This window comes from Erinaceus europaeus, chromosome 6, assembly GCF_950295315.1.
Source record: "Erinaceus europaeus chromosome 6, mEriEur2.1, whole genome shotgun sequence".
Classification (NCBI taxonomy): domain Eukaryota; kingdom Metazoa; phylum Chordata; class Mammalia; order Eulipotyphla; family Erinaceidae; genus Erinaceus; species Erinaceus europaeus.
The window spans coordinates 68,356,471-68,369,030 of NC_080167.1; the positions used below are offsets into that span (position 1 = coordinate 68,356,471).

Genomic DNA, 12,560 nt, shown 5'->3' on the forward strand with positions numbered 1-12,560 from the left:
GACCTAGCTGTGTGGGCCCACAGCGAGAGCCAGAGCCTGAAGGAAAAAGTGACCGAGAGAAAGATTTCAGTCCAGTAGAAAGAGGGCTTGTCTGAAAGCACCACTGAGGAACACAACAGCCTTCCCCAAGAAGAGACTGGGGGGACCACTCACAAGGTGAGAGGGGATTCAAGCGTGGATCAGGCAGCTGGACCAGGGAAACCTGGTTCCCCCATTTCAGCCCTGATATTCTCCGAGCAAAAAAGAATCAATTTTAATAATATTCAGATATATCTTGTGTGGTTGAAAGAACATGTGCATGGGCATTAATATTTGTATTTATTTATTTATTTATTTATTTATTTTTGCTTTCAGGGTTAACTCTGGGGTTCAGTGCCTGCACTACAAATCCACTGCTCCTGATGGCCATCTTTTCCCCATTGTTGTTGTTGTTGGATAGGACAGAGAGAAATGGAGAGAGGAGAGGAAGACAGAGGGGGAGAGAAAGACAGACACCTGCAGACCTGCTTCACCGCCTGTGAAGTGACTCCCCTGCAGGTGGGGAGCCGGGGGCTCGAACCGCCGGTCCTTGGGTGTGTGTGTGTGTGTGTTTGAGCTTTGCATTCTGTGCGCTTAACCGGGCGCGCTCCCTCCCTGCCCCTGTATTAAAAATGTTATTTATTTAGAGTTACTTATTTACTTTATATAGAGACAGAACTTATCAGCTCGCTCCCTGATCAGCTGGGGCTGGAACCCTGAGCCCTGGAGGGAGCCCGCCTGCATAAGGAAGGCCAATCCCGGGGCGCAATCTGGGGCTTCCTGGGCCCTGCAGCCTCTGCGGGCTGAGCTCTCCCGCGCCAAAAGGACAGACAGCTGGTGCCCCGACCCCAGCGCGGACCCGCAGCGCACACGCGCGCCCCCTGGCGCCCCAGAGCCTCCCTGCGCCCCCGCCCCCTCGGCGGGCGCCCCCTGGCGGCGGCTTGATGCGTCTCCCGCAGGCGGAGGCCGCTCGCACCCGCACGCGTCTCGCCAGGGCGCAGGGCGCGGGGTGCAGGCCGGCAGGGTGCAGGGCGCGGGGTGCAGGCCGGCAGGGTGCGGGGTGCAGGCCGGCAGGGTGCAGGGCGCGCAGAGTGCAGGGTGCAGGGCGCAGGGTGCAGGGTGCAGGCCGCGCAGGGTGCAGGGTGCCGGGCGCAGGGCGCAGGGTGCCGGCTGGGCTTGCTGGGGGGCGCGGGCGGCTTGAGCCACAGCCCGCCCGGCATAGCCCTGCAAAGGGGGCCCCGGGGGAGCCCGCGGGCCGTGCGCGCGCCGCGTCCCCGCCAGTTGCAGGCGCGCCGGCTTCCCATTGGCCGCGGCGGCCGCGCGCTCCCGCCCCCGCGCGCCCCCGCCGCCGCCCGCCGCGCGCTCCGGGCTCCGGGCTCCGTGTCGGGCGCGCGCCTCGGCGGGCCCGCGTGCCCCCCGCCCGCGCCGTCGGCTGGGGTCCCGCGCAGGAGGCTGCGGGCAGCTGGGGCGCCGCCGGGGTTCCGTCCCGCCCGGCCGTGCGCAGCCCGCGCGCAGATGCGGGCGGCTCCGGGGCCGGCGCGGGAGGGAGGCGGCTGGTGCGGGGCCGCAGGTAAGCGCCTGCCAGGGACACCCCCTCCCTCTTCCCGCAGCGGAGGCACCCCGGAAGTGGCGGGGGCCCGAGGCCGCCCGGGGGTGGGGGGGTCCCGAGAGTGGGGCGCAGAGGCCCCCCGAAAGTGGCGCGGCCGGGCGGAGGACTTTGCGGCGGCGGCCGGGCGGCGGGGACAGCGCCGCCCCCGCCCCTCCTCGTCCCCTGCGGGGCACCCCGCACACCCCGGTGGGGGCGCCGGCCTGGGGGGGGGGCGCTGGGAAGGGCCCGGGCGGGAGCGGCCCCCGCACCCCGCATTGTCACCTTCGCCCCCGGCTGCAGACGCTGGCGAGCCGGATGCCCTCTGCGGGTGAAAGATGCATAATGGAAGCGGCCCGGGCGGCGGACGCGGGGGCCCCCAGAGACCCCTGGCCCGTGATCCTTTGGCTCCAGCTGGCCCTGTGCTTCGGCCCCGCGCAGCTCACGGGCGGTGAGTGACCCCCGCACACCCCCCTCCCCACCCCAGTGCCTCCCCGGGACCCCGGGCTGCAGGAGGGAGGGGGACCCTGTGGGCAGGACGGCCTGCCACTCCCCCCCCAGGGCAGCTGGGGGGAACCCCGCGGGCCAGGCTGGCACCACCTTTGGGCAGAAATCCTGGAGTTCCAGAAAATTCCTCAGTGGAACCTGCCCGGAGTCACAGACCCACCAACCCCATCAGCCCCCCCCCCCCAGCCCGGTTTCTGGGGAGGAAAGACCCTGCCCCACCCGCCCACCCCCACCCCATCCCACTCCTTTATCGCCACTTTGGCCAGGAGAAACAGAAAGAAAAAAAGAAAGAAAGAAAGTGGCCTGTGTGTGGTTACAGTGTGTTTGCAGACCTTTAGCCCCTGCCGGTGTGTTCTCTGAGCATCCAGGGTGGGTTACTGCTGGGGCCTCTGGGCGGGAACTCCGAGAAGCCGCTGTGTGCAGGTAGACTCGCAGGCTGGCAGTGACTTGGGGAGTGAACTTTGTCTTGGGCTGGGCGCAGTGTGTCCTTCCCTTCAGGCCTGCGTCTGGAGGACTGTGGGGGACATCTCAGCCTGATGGTGGTGGTTGATTAGAGTGCGGTGTTTTCTCATCAAGTGGGAGTTAGCCAAAAGAAAACCCAGAGATTCTGTCTCCAGTGCCTAAACTTTGCCGGCTTTGCTGGCGGGGAGGGTCCTGCCTCTCTCTTGGCGGTGGGAGGGGGAGAGAGATCCCGCCTTTCCTGCCAGTGCCCGGTGTTCTACGAGCTAGTTGTGGTGGGCATAGTCAGAGATCAGAAGGATGTTACCCAGAGCCCAGATGTTGTTGCTCAGTTAGACGCGACAGTAGGCGGACAAAGATGTGGGGCTTGATTCAGATAGTAGTGTTGAAGTAGTACAGTTAAAGAGAGAGAGAGGAGCAAAAGTGGGTAAAGGGAACGCCACGTTGGGGTTTCACAGGGGACCATCAGCAAAGTAACTCAAGCTTGAGGTCTGAACGTTGTGTGATTACCTGCCTGGCAGAGGTAGCGGGAAACAGTTACATTGGATGGGGACCCGCTGGTTTGCGTTTTGTTGTTATCTATTTATTTTAGTCGGGTTGCTTATTTGGTGCCCTGTAGCTGTGTCTCTCCCTCTTCTGAGGGAAGGGCAGGCAGCACGTAGGCAGGTGGGTTCATGGCCTCGGCCTGGCCATAGAGTGTGGCCGTGAGTAGGGCCGGGCGCAGGGAGAGCGTCCCACAACCCTTTTCCACGACCTCCTGTCCTTCGTCTCATGCCCCTATGAGCTTCCACCCCTTGGGCGTCTTTCTTCCCAGGAGGTGACGGATGGATGGGCTTTGACCCAGTTGGGCCTGACTTGTTGCAAGTGGAAACTGTGAAAGCCATGCTCTTGGTCGGTCTTTGGGCTGCGCTGAGGTACCTCTCACCACAGCTTCCGGCACAGCTCAGCCCCTTGGACCTACGGGCTGTGCAACGTGCCTTTTACCCCTTCCCTTCGAGGAAGAACTCGCCAAGCTCAAAGGAGCCAGAACCTTGAGGATGAAGGATAAGAGCGAGGCTCGCTTATCACAGTCTGGTGTCAGAGCTCGTGGAGAGAGTTCCGTGCGCAGGAAGGCAGGCCACCCACTTTGTCGCGTCTTGAACCCCTTTGGGCTGAGAGCAGTTCCTGGAAGAATCGTTTCCGAACCTTATCCTAAAGCAGCAGTTTGAGGGGGCAGAGTGTATGTCTGTGTGGGAAGGGAATATACTCCACTGACATTTCTTTTTTTTTCTTTTCTTTTTTTTTCTTTCTTTTGCCTCCAGGGTTATTGCTGGGGCTCAGTGCCTGCACCACGAATCCACTGCCCCTGGAGACCATTTTTTCCACTTTTGTTGCCCTTTTTTTTTTATCATTGTTGTGGTTATTATTATTGTTGTTGTTGCTGTCATTGGATAGGACAGAGAGAAATGGAGAGAGGAGGGGAAGACAGAAAAGGGGAGAGAAAGACAGACACCTGCAGACCTGCTTCACCGCCTGTGAAGCGACTCCCCTGCAGGTGGGGAGCCGGGGGCTCGAACTGGGATCCTTATGCCGGTCCTTGTGCTTTGCGCCACGTGCGCTTAACCCGCTGTGCTACCGCCCGACTCCCATCCATTAACATTTCTTTCTAAGGAGAGGAGTTTGTGTTTCTGGAGGCTCCCGGCTGGTAATAAAAGCCACCAGAAGGGAGTCAGGCGGTAGCACAGTGGGTTAAGCACATGTGGCGCAAAGCGCAAGGATGTGCATAAGGATCCCGGTTCAAGCCCCCGGCTCTCCACCTGCAGGGGAGTCGCTTCACAGGTGGTGAAGCAGGTCTGCAGGTGTCTGTCTTTCTCTTCCCCTCTGTCTTCCCCATCTCTGTCAATTTCTGTCTGTCCTATTCGGCAACAACAACAACAATAATAATAACCACAACAATGATAAAGACCACAAGGGCAACAAAAAAGGGAAATAAATAAATAAATAAAAATTTTAAAAGCCACCAGAACTCTCACCCTGTGGTTCTAGAACGTCCACAGCGTGGGCATCACCTGGGCACCTGCCCCAGGAAGGATTCTGCCTCAGCTGGTCTGAGCTGGGGGGTGACCAGCTATGTTTCTAGTAAGCCCCCAGGCGGTGTGGCCAGAGACCGTACTTTGGTGAGTGAGGCCTTCGACTGAGGCGTCTCTGAAAAAACTCGGTCCTCACTGTGGGCTCTGAGCAGTCTCTCAGAGGCATCCCACCCAGACAGTGGCCCACCCATCGGCGTGTAAAGCTTGCCCAGTCTGATCTTCATGTGGGCCAGAGCTGAAAAGCAGACCCCAGAGAGCACTTCTTTCTCCTTTTTTTTTTTTTCCCCTGTTGACAGAGGAGTATTTTTTTTTAAAAGAGATGCTTTTCGGAAATGATTTTCATTTTTGATTGCTTTCACTGGAAAAAAGGAAACTACAATAACCAGACTTCATAGCCAGGAGAGCAAAATAGCATGTTCCTAATACAACCAGTATCAAGAGAGCCTGAACCAGAGAGGGGACCATGGAGACAATGGTCATTCCGAGAAAAAAGGGGACAGGAACCCCACCCGACGGTGAAACGTTACGCCCTAGAGACAAGCAGGATGGTAGCGGTCAGTTCTCAGAGCCTCAGGTCAGTTTTCAGGAGCCCGGATTGTCCTGAGGCGACTCTCAGTGGCTTTCACCAGATTCCAAGTCAGGCCCAGGGAGAAGATTCACTAGGGACACCTAGAACTCTGCTGTCCCCCGCTTCTCCAGGGAGCGTGGCTGCTGCAATTTCTCGTATCTTCATCTCACAGAGAGAGGGCAGGCAGGGCATCCCAGGACCTAAGAGCTTGTTCCTGGAGTCAGCGCTCCAAGTCCACCTCAGAAGCACGTCTCTGGAACGTCAGCAGCCCAGGCTGAGCTCTGCCGTTCTGCAGCCTGGACCCCTCAGCCCTGGGGGTCTCTCATCCACCAAGTGAGGCAGATGCCTCCAACTTGAAGGGCAGGTGTGAGTGAGGGACAGAGGCCAGGGCAGTGCTGGGGGAGGTGGTGAGGAGGGCCCGAGGCTTCCAGAATTCTGCTTCCCTCATCAGTCCTGTGCCAACCACTTCTAGCTAGAATGTTCTTTTTGACCTTCCTTACACTCTTCACCCCCCCTACCCCCTGCTTATAAACATTTCTCTGTCACTCCATTTATAACATGTCATGATGTTTCCTCCCCGCCTACAGAGCTCTGCCCTCACCTGGGCTCACCTGGGCTCACCTGGGCTCCTGCCACACTCAGTGGGGTCCTCTGTGGTCTCTCCCACTAGATCGAAGTCGAGCTTAGCCTGCACCTGTTCTTGTGTCCTGCAGCATCTGAAACCCAGAAGAAGCTCAGTTAGTGCTGGTTGACTGCAGGATTCAAGCAAACAAACAAACAAACAAACACCCAGAAGAGTCCCAAACTGCTACCACACCATTCAGAAAATTATAAGTATGGCCGAGTCATAAGAAGGGTCAGAGTGGCATGGCAGTGGAGACCACGGCCATTTTTGCAAGTGACTCTGGTTCGAGGTGGTAGAGGGGCCACTGAGGCCAGAGTAGGAGGGGGGGCACAGCTGAGTCATGGTGGGGGGGTGCACGAGTCCCCTGTGCAAAGGTAGGGAGGCGTTTCTATGATCGGACAGCTTAGACAGCAGAGGCCGGCCTTGCTCTAGAACTGACTGTGCCGCCACAGAACGTTGTATACCTGCAGGCCAGGAGGGCCAGGGTGTTGGGACACTGTGCTGAGGGTCTCATGGGAAGCCCCTGTGAGGATTCTGGATGTCACACCGCAGGGGACAGGGACCCACCTGCCATGGGTTTGGGGCCAGGGACGTAGCCGGTGCTGTGCGTGCTTGGCAACCTGCAGCTCCCAGCTGCCCCTCTGCCATGGCGAGACAGGGATTTCATTTTGGTTTTTTGAGGTCTTGCTGGCTCCGTGTGACTGTAGCTTTCAGCTTTGTTGGACTCCCTGATTCAAAGAGATCCTCTCTTGGAGCTTTTTTTAAAATTTCAAATTAATTAATTAATTAGTTGGATAGAGAGAGAGAGGAATTGAGAGAGGAGGAGGGATGGAGATGGGGAATACCTATCTATCTCTCTCTATATACCTATACATACACACACACACACACACACACACAGTAAATATCTGTGGTACTGCTTTCCCCCTTGTAAAACTTCTCCCCTGCAGATGGGGACTGGGGGCTTGAACCAGCAGTATGTACGTTCAATCAAGTGTGCCTCTGCCCGGCCCTGCTTTTTAATTTTTTTTCTTATGCTGGTAGAGTATGAACTTTTTATACACTGCAGTGTCTAAAAGCCAACAACTCTGAGCTGCCCTTAACTTTATCTGTAAAAAAAAAAAAAACGAAAAACCAAAACCCAAGCCCTCAAACTGTTTTCTCAGTAAATGACCCCCCCTTGATATGAGGCCTGGGAAATCTTTCAGCTTACCAGCACGGTAAGATCTAGAAGCTTCCGGAGTCATGAGGAGGATCTCTCTGAGCTCCCAGGCCTCAAGAGGCAGCTTGGAGGTTCCTGAGCCGAGATGATCATCTCTCTCTCTAGGAAATATAGATCAACTCCCTGGAGATCAGCACCCAGATGTGAGATACCTGCAGACCTGCTTCACCAATTGTGAAGCGTTCCTCTCCTGCAGGTGGGGAGCAGAGGCTTGAACCTGGATCCTTGCGTGGGATCCTTGTTTGGGGTCCTTGCACTCAGTACTATGTGAGTTTAACCGGGTGAGTCACTGCCCTGCCCCCTTATGTATGTTTTAAAATTAATTCTAGGATTTCATGTTCTTGTTTGATACTGATGGAAAGGTGATTTTTCTCAGACTGCTTCCTTTTTGTTATTTTTTTCTTTTTCCTTATTAAGATAGAGAGAAATTGAGAGGAAAGGAGGAGAGAGACCAAGAGACGCCTGAAGTACTTGCTTCGCTGTTTGTGAAACTCCCCCCCCCCCTACCCCCGCGCGCCTCCCATAGGTGGGGAGCTGGAGCTCGAACCCTGGTTCTTGTGCATGGTTTACATGTGAGCTCAGCCAGTTGTGCCTCTGCCCGGCCCCTCTCAGACTGCTTCTGTTTGTCTTATTTCACAAGTTCACTTAGTATTTCGTAATTGACATCCTGCACACCGGATGCTGTCTGAGCTGCCCCCTGGAATTGAGGGGAAGGAAGTGGCTGACACACAGGTTTTTCCATTTTGTGTACAGACCCAGTCATATTTCACCAAAACCAGCCCCATCTTCATCTATGAAGGACTGGGGAAAGATGAGACAAACTCTATTTTATCTTTATTTATTTTTTTAAGATAGAGACACAGAAGGCAGAGCGAGAGAGAGAGAGGGAGAGGGAGAGGGAGAGGGAGAGGGAGAAGGAGAGAGAGAGAGAGAGACTCCAGCACCAAAGCTTCCTTCGATGTGGTGGAGGCTGGGTTTGAACCTGAGTCACTCACCTGGCGGAAGGAACTGCACACTATCCAAGGGAGCTGTTCTGCTGGCTTTGAGACCAAGCTTGAACATGGCCATCCGCGTGTTAGATGACAGTCTGCAACTCAGTCAGAGCAGGAAGGCCGACCTCATGCCTGATGGCGCTCTCCTCCAAGTGAATCTGCCTCAGCTCACTTAATCCTCGCAGCTACCCTAGAGCTTCCTTTTTAGACAAGAGGGAACTGAGGTACAAAAAGACGAAGCGTCTTGTTGAGGGCAGTTTAGCTAGGAACACAGGTCTGGCCACCAATCATGCTTTCTTCAGAGGCCTAGAGATTCCGGTCTCTAAATCTGTTATTTATTTTTTGTTACACCTTAAAATCTTGAAGCCACTCTTAGCAAATCTCTCAGGCCTCTGGCCCTCTCTGCCCTGATACCTCTCTCTCCCACTTATTCAATACGTGCTAATTTCACGGCTCCTCGGTTCCAGTTTTATTGAGATACACTGGCCATACAGCACTGAGTTGAACCCCCAGAGTGTGGTGGCTGGCTTGGCACTCCATGCACAGTGATCACTGTGATTAGCTCAGTCAGCACCCGCAGGCTCACACAGATACATTATCGAGCCGGAGGGGGCAAAAAATATCTCTCGTCATGCTGAGAACCCCTGAGCTCTGAGGTCGGCTGTCCAGCGCTGCTGTAGTCAGAGCTCTCCAGCCTCCCTCCTGGCAACTACTTATGTGATTACTGGGAGTTTGCACCTTTTGATGCCTCCTTTCTCTGGTTCTCTCTGTCTCCCCACCTCCTCTAGCTCGGGGGCCACACTCGCTCTCTTTTTTTCTGTGAGCTGCAGTGCCTGTTTGCTTTTCACTTTTCTGGTTTAAATCCTTCATCTAAGTAATACCACACAACACATGTCTTTCTCTTTCTGACTGAATTCACTTAACGTCCTCAAGTTCTCTCTCCATATTATCACAAGTGACAGGGTCGTCTTGTTTCCTGTGACGGACTGGATGATTCCACTGTGTGGGGTTGAAGGACAGAACACAGTCTCGCACTTAAAAAAAAAAAAAGATTTAATTTATTTATTCATGAGAAAGATAAGAGGAGAGGGGCCGGGTGGTGGCGTACTTGGTTGAGCGCACATGTTACAATGTGCAAGGACCCAGGTTCGAGCCCCGGGTCCCCACCTGCGGGGGGAAAGCTTCACAAGTGTGAAGCAGGGCTGCAGGTGTCTCTCTGTCTCTCTCCTTCTCTGTCACTCCCTTCTCTCTTGATTTCTGGCTGTCTCTATCCAATAAGTAAGTAAAGATTAAAAAAAAAAGATAGGAGGAGAGAAATCAAGAACCAGACATCACTCTGGTACATGTGCTGCCGGGGATTGAACTCAGGACCTCATGCTTGAGAGTCTGATGCTTTATCCCCTGTGTCACCTCCTGAACCACTGTTGTTGTTGTTGTTCTTTTTATTAAAACTTTATTTGATATGACAGAGAGAAATTTAGAGGGAAGGAAAATAGAGAGGGAGAGAGACAGAGAGATACCTGCAGCCCTGCTTCACCGCTTGTGATGCTTTCCCCCTGTAGGTGGGGACCAGGGGCTTGAACCTGGGTCCTTGTGCACTGTAATATGTGCACTTAACCAGGTGTGCCACCACCTGGCCTCCCCCTCCTTCTTCCTTCCTTCTCCTTTGAAATAAAACCACCTTTTAAATTTCCCTCCTTCAGTCTCTCATCCGCCAACCTTTTCACCTGAGGTCACCTGAATCCTGATGTCGCTGTTCACCGGTCTGCTTTTTAAAATGTGTCTTGTCTCATCCTCAGTTTTATATCTTTCTATTGAAGACATGGGTGACTTTTTTCTTCTGGCATACTTCATTTCACATAATCCCCTCGAGCGTCTTCCGTTTTGCTGTGAGTGACAGAGTTCCCTCTTTTCATGATAGCTGGGTGGTATTCCCGTGAGTGAATGTTCTCCATCTTCTGTATGTGGCCACCTCGGTTGGCACTGTGGTTATGTCCATGTTCTAACATTGTCAATAGTGCTGCCATGAGCATTGGGCTGGATCTAACTCCTTGTGTTACTTATTATTTATTTATTTATTTCCTCCAGGATTTTGCCAGCACTACGAATCCACTGCTCCTGGAGGCTATTTTTTCCCTTTTGTTGCCCTTGTTGTTTATCATTGTTGTTATTATTGTTGTCGTCATTGCTGTCATTGTTGTTGGATAGGACAGAGAGAAATGGAGAGAAGAGAGGGAGACAGAGAGGGGGAGAGAAAGACAGACACCTGCAGACCTGCTTCACCGCCTGTGAAGAGACTCCCCTGCAAGTGGGGAGCCGGGGGCTCGAACTGGGATCCTTAGACTGGTCCTTGCACTTCGCGCCGTCTGCACTTAACCCCCTGCGCTACCACCTGACTCTCCTTGTGTTAGTTATCTTTGTATATTGTTTGGGGTAGGGACTGCTAAGTGGAGTTGCACAATCCTGTAGTATATATATATATATTATATAATATAGTACACTATATTATATAATATATATATATATTTTTAATCTGTTTTTAGCTTTTTGAAGAAGCACCTATACTGGTTTCCAAAATGGTTGCACCAAAGTATATTACTGAGTTTTTGAGACCCTAGAGTTGCTTACTCTTTTAAATAAATGTTTGATTTTTTTTTTTTGGGTACAGAGACAGAGAGAGATCAACAGAGGAGGGGCAGTAGAATGGGAGAGAGACAAAAAGACACCTGCAGCACTGCTTCGCCACTGGTGAAGCTTCTCCCCTGCAGGTGCAGATGGGGACTTGAACCCTGCACATCGAGCATTATAGCATGTGTGCTCTGCCAGGTATGCCACCACCTGGGCCCCTAAGCTGCTGACTCTTCACGAACGTTTGTTTGACGGTATATGCTTAAGATGCTGACTTTTAGGGTGCCGCGTGGCCCAATATTTCTTCGATAAACAAAAGGATTGCGGTGCTGCTCTGAGACAGAAGAAATTATCCACTCAAGAAGAAAAGCAAATAAAAATAATTAAGAGAGCAAGTTGCTCGCAAACTGGCATTAAAAGTGCATTTTCAAATAGCTTCTTCATCGAGAGTGTTGTAATTGCTTTATTTATCGTAAACAAGGTAAACTGGGGTTGTCAGAGAAATAAAATAATTCCTGGCATTATTCGGGAATGACAGCAGACTCGAGCACTGGGGCACTCTCCACTCTGGAGAGAGCCGAGCAGAGCAGGGGTGGAGGGCAGGGGAGAGGCTAAGCGCAGACCCAGGACCTCACTGAGGGCCGCCCAGCCTCCTGGGCTGGAATTTCACCCTTAGGACCCCCTGAGAGGAGCTTCAGAGCCCAGTAAACTTAGTCAGGGATCAGGTCCGCATTCTCCTAGTCAGTCAAAGTTGCCAGGAGAGAGGATGGGCCATGCTTATTTTTGGAGTTGAAGACTCTGCTTTTCCTGACATAAGTTTATCTTCTCTTTCCGCTTAAAGCAGTTGACTTTTCTGTCCTGGAATTAGCAGCATGGGGACCAGAGTTGGGCCAGGAAACCCACTCTAGAACCAGATTCCTTTTTCTTGGAATAACAGAATAAATACAGTAAGATTCTCTTTCTTTGCTTTGGCTGCATTTATAGAAGATAATAGGGGCTTGAGTGGGGTCAGCCGGGAGGAAGGCAGGTCCTTTGAGGATAGAGACTAAATCCATTGATACTGTGGGTTCTCTGATATCGGAGATTGTACAACTCGATTATCTTCAAATTCAGATTTTCAGTATATAGAGGAATATATTCATACATATATATGTATAATCACACATACTCTCAATATAGAGGAATCTTTTGTGTTTCTCTCAACATTTAAAAAAATATTTATGGGAGTTGGGAGGTAGCGCAGCAGGTTAAGCGCATGTGGTGCAAAGCGCAGGGACCGGCATAAGGATCCCGGTTCGAGCCCCCCGGCTCCCCACCTGCAGGGGAGTCGCTTCACAGGCGGTGAAGCAGGTCTGCAGGTGTCTATCTTTCTCTCACTCTCTGTCTTCTCCTCCTCTTTCCATTTCTCTGTCCTATCCAACAATGACGACATCAGTAATAACTACAACAATAAAACAACAAGGGCAACAAAAGGGAATAAATAAAAATATAAAGAAAAGAAGAGTGTTTCTTTAAAAAAAAGAAAAAAATTATTTATTTATTTATTTATTTTTGCCTCAGGGTTATTGCTGGGGCTCAGTGCCTGCACTACAAATCCACTGCTCCTGGAGGCTATTTTTTCCTTTTTGTTGCCCTTGTTGTCTGTTGTTATTGTTGTTAACATTATTGTTATCATTGTTATTGGATAGGATAGAGAGAAATGGAGAGAGGAGGGGAAGACAGAGAGGGGGAGAGAAAGACAGACACCTGCAGACCTGCTTCACCGCCTGTGAAGCGACCCCCCTGTAGGTGGGGAGCCGGGGGCTTGAAGTGGGATCCTTACACCAGTCTTTGTGCTTTGTGCCATGTGTGCTTAACCCGATGCGCTACTGTCTGCCCCCCCTCAAT

At 52.8% G+C, this 12,560-nt stretch overlaps 1 protein-coding gene across 3 annotated transcripts in view; it reads left to right on the top strand.

Moving 5' to 3' along the window:
* Nucleotides 1-1,274: 1,274 nt before the first annotated feature.
* Nucleotides 1,275-12,560, top strand: part of SUSD4 (sushi domain containing 4) — an 81,715-nt gene continuing 70,429 nt past the window's right edge. For 2 of the 3 annotated variants that reach the window (XR_009550289.1, XM_060192446.1), the window contains exons 1-2: nt 1,406-1,588; nt 1,907-2,054. Coding sequence is in view for 2 of the 3 variants with exons in the window: in XM_060192446.1 (XP_060048429.1) it covers nt 1,922-2,054 (133 nt within the window). In the remaining variant the exon portion in view is untranslated. Of the gene's footprint in view, nt 1,589-1,906; nt 2,055-12,560 lie in introns of all 3 variants that reach the window. The other variant, XM_060192447.1, reaches the window with a different exon arrangement.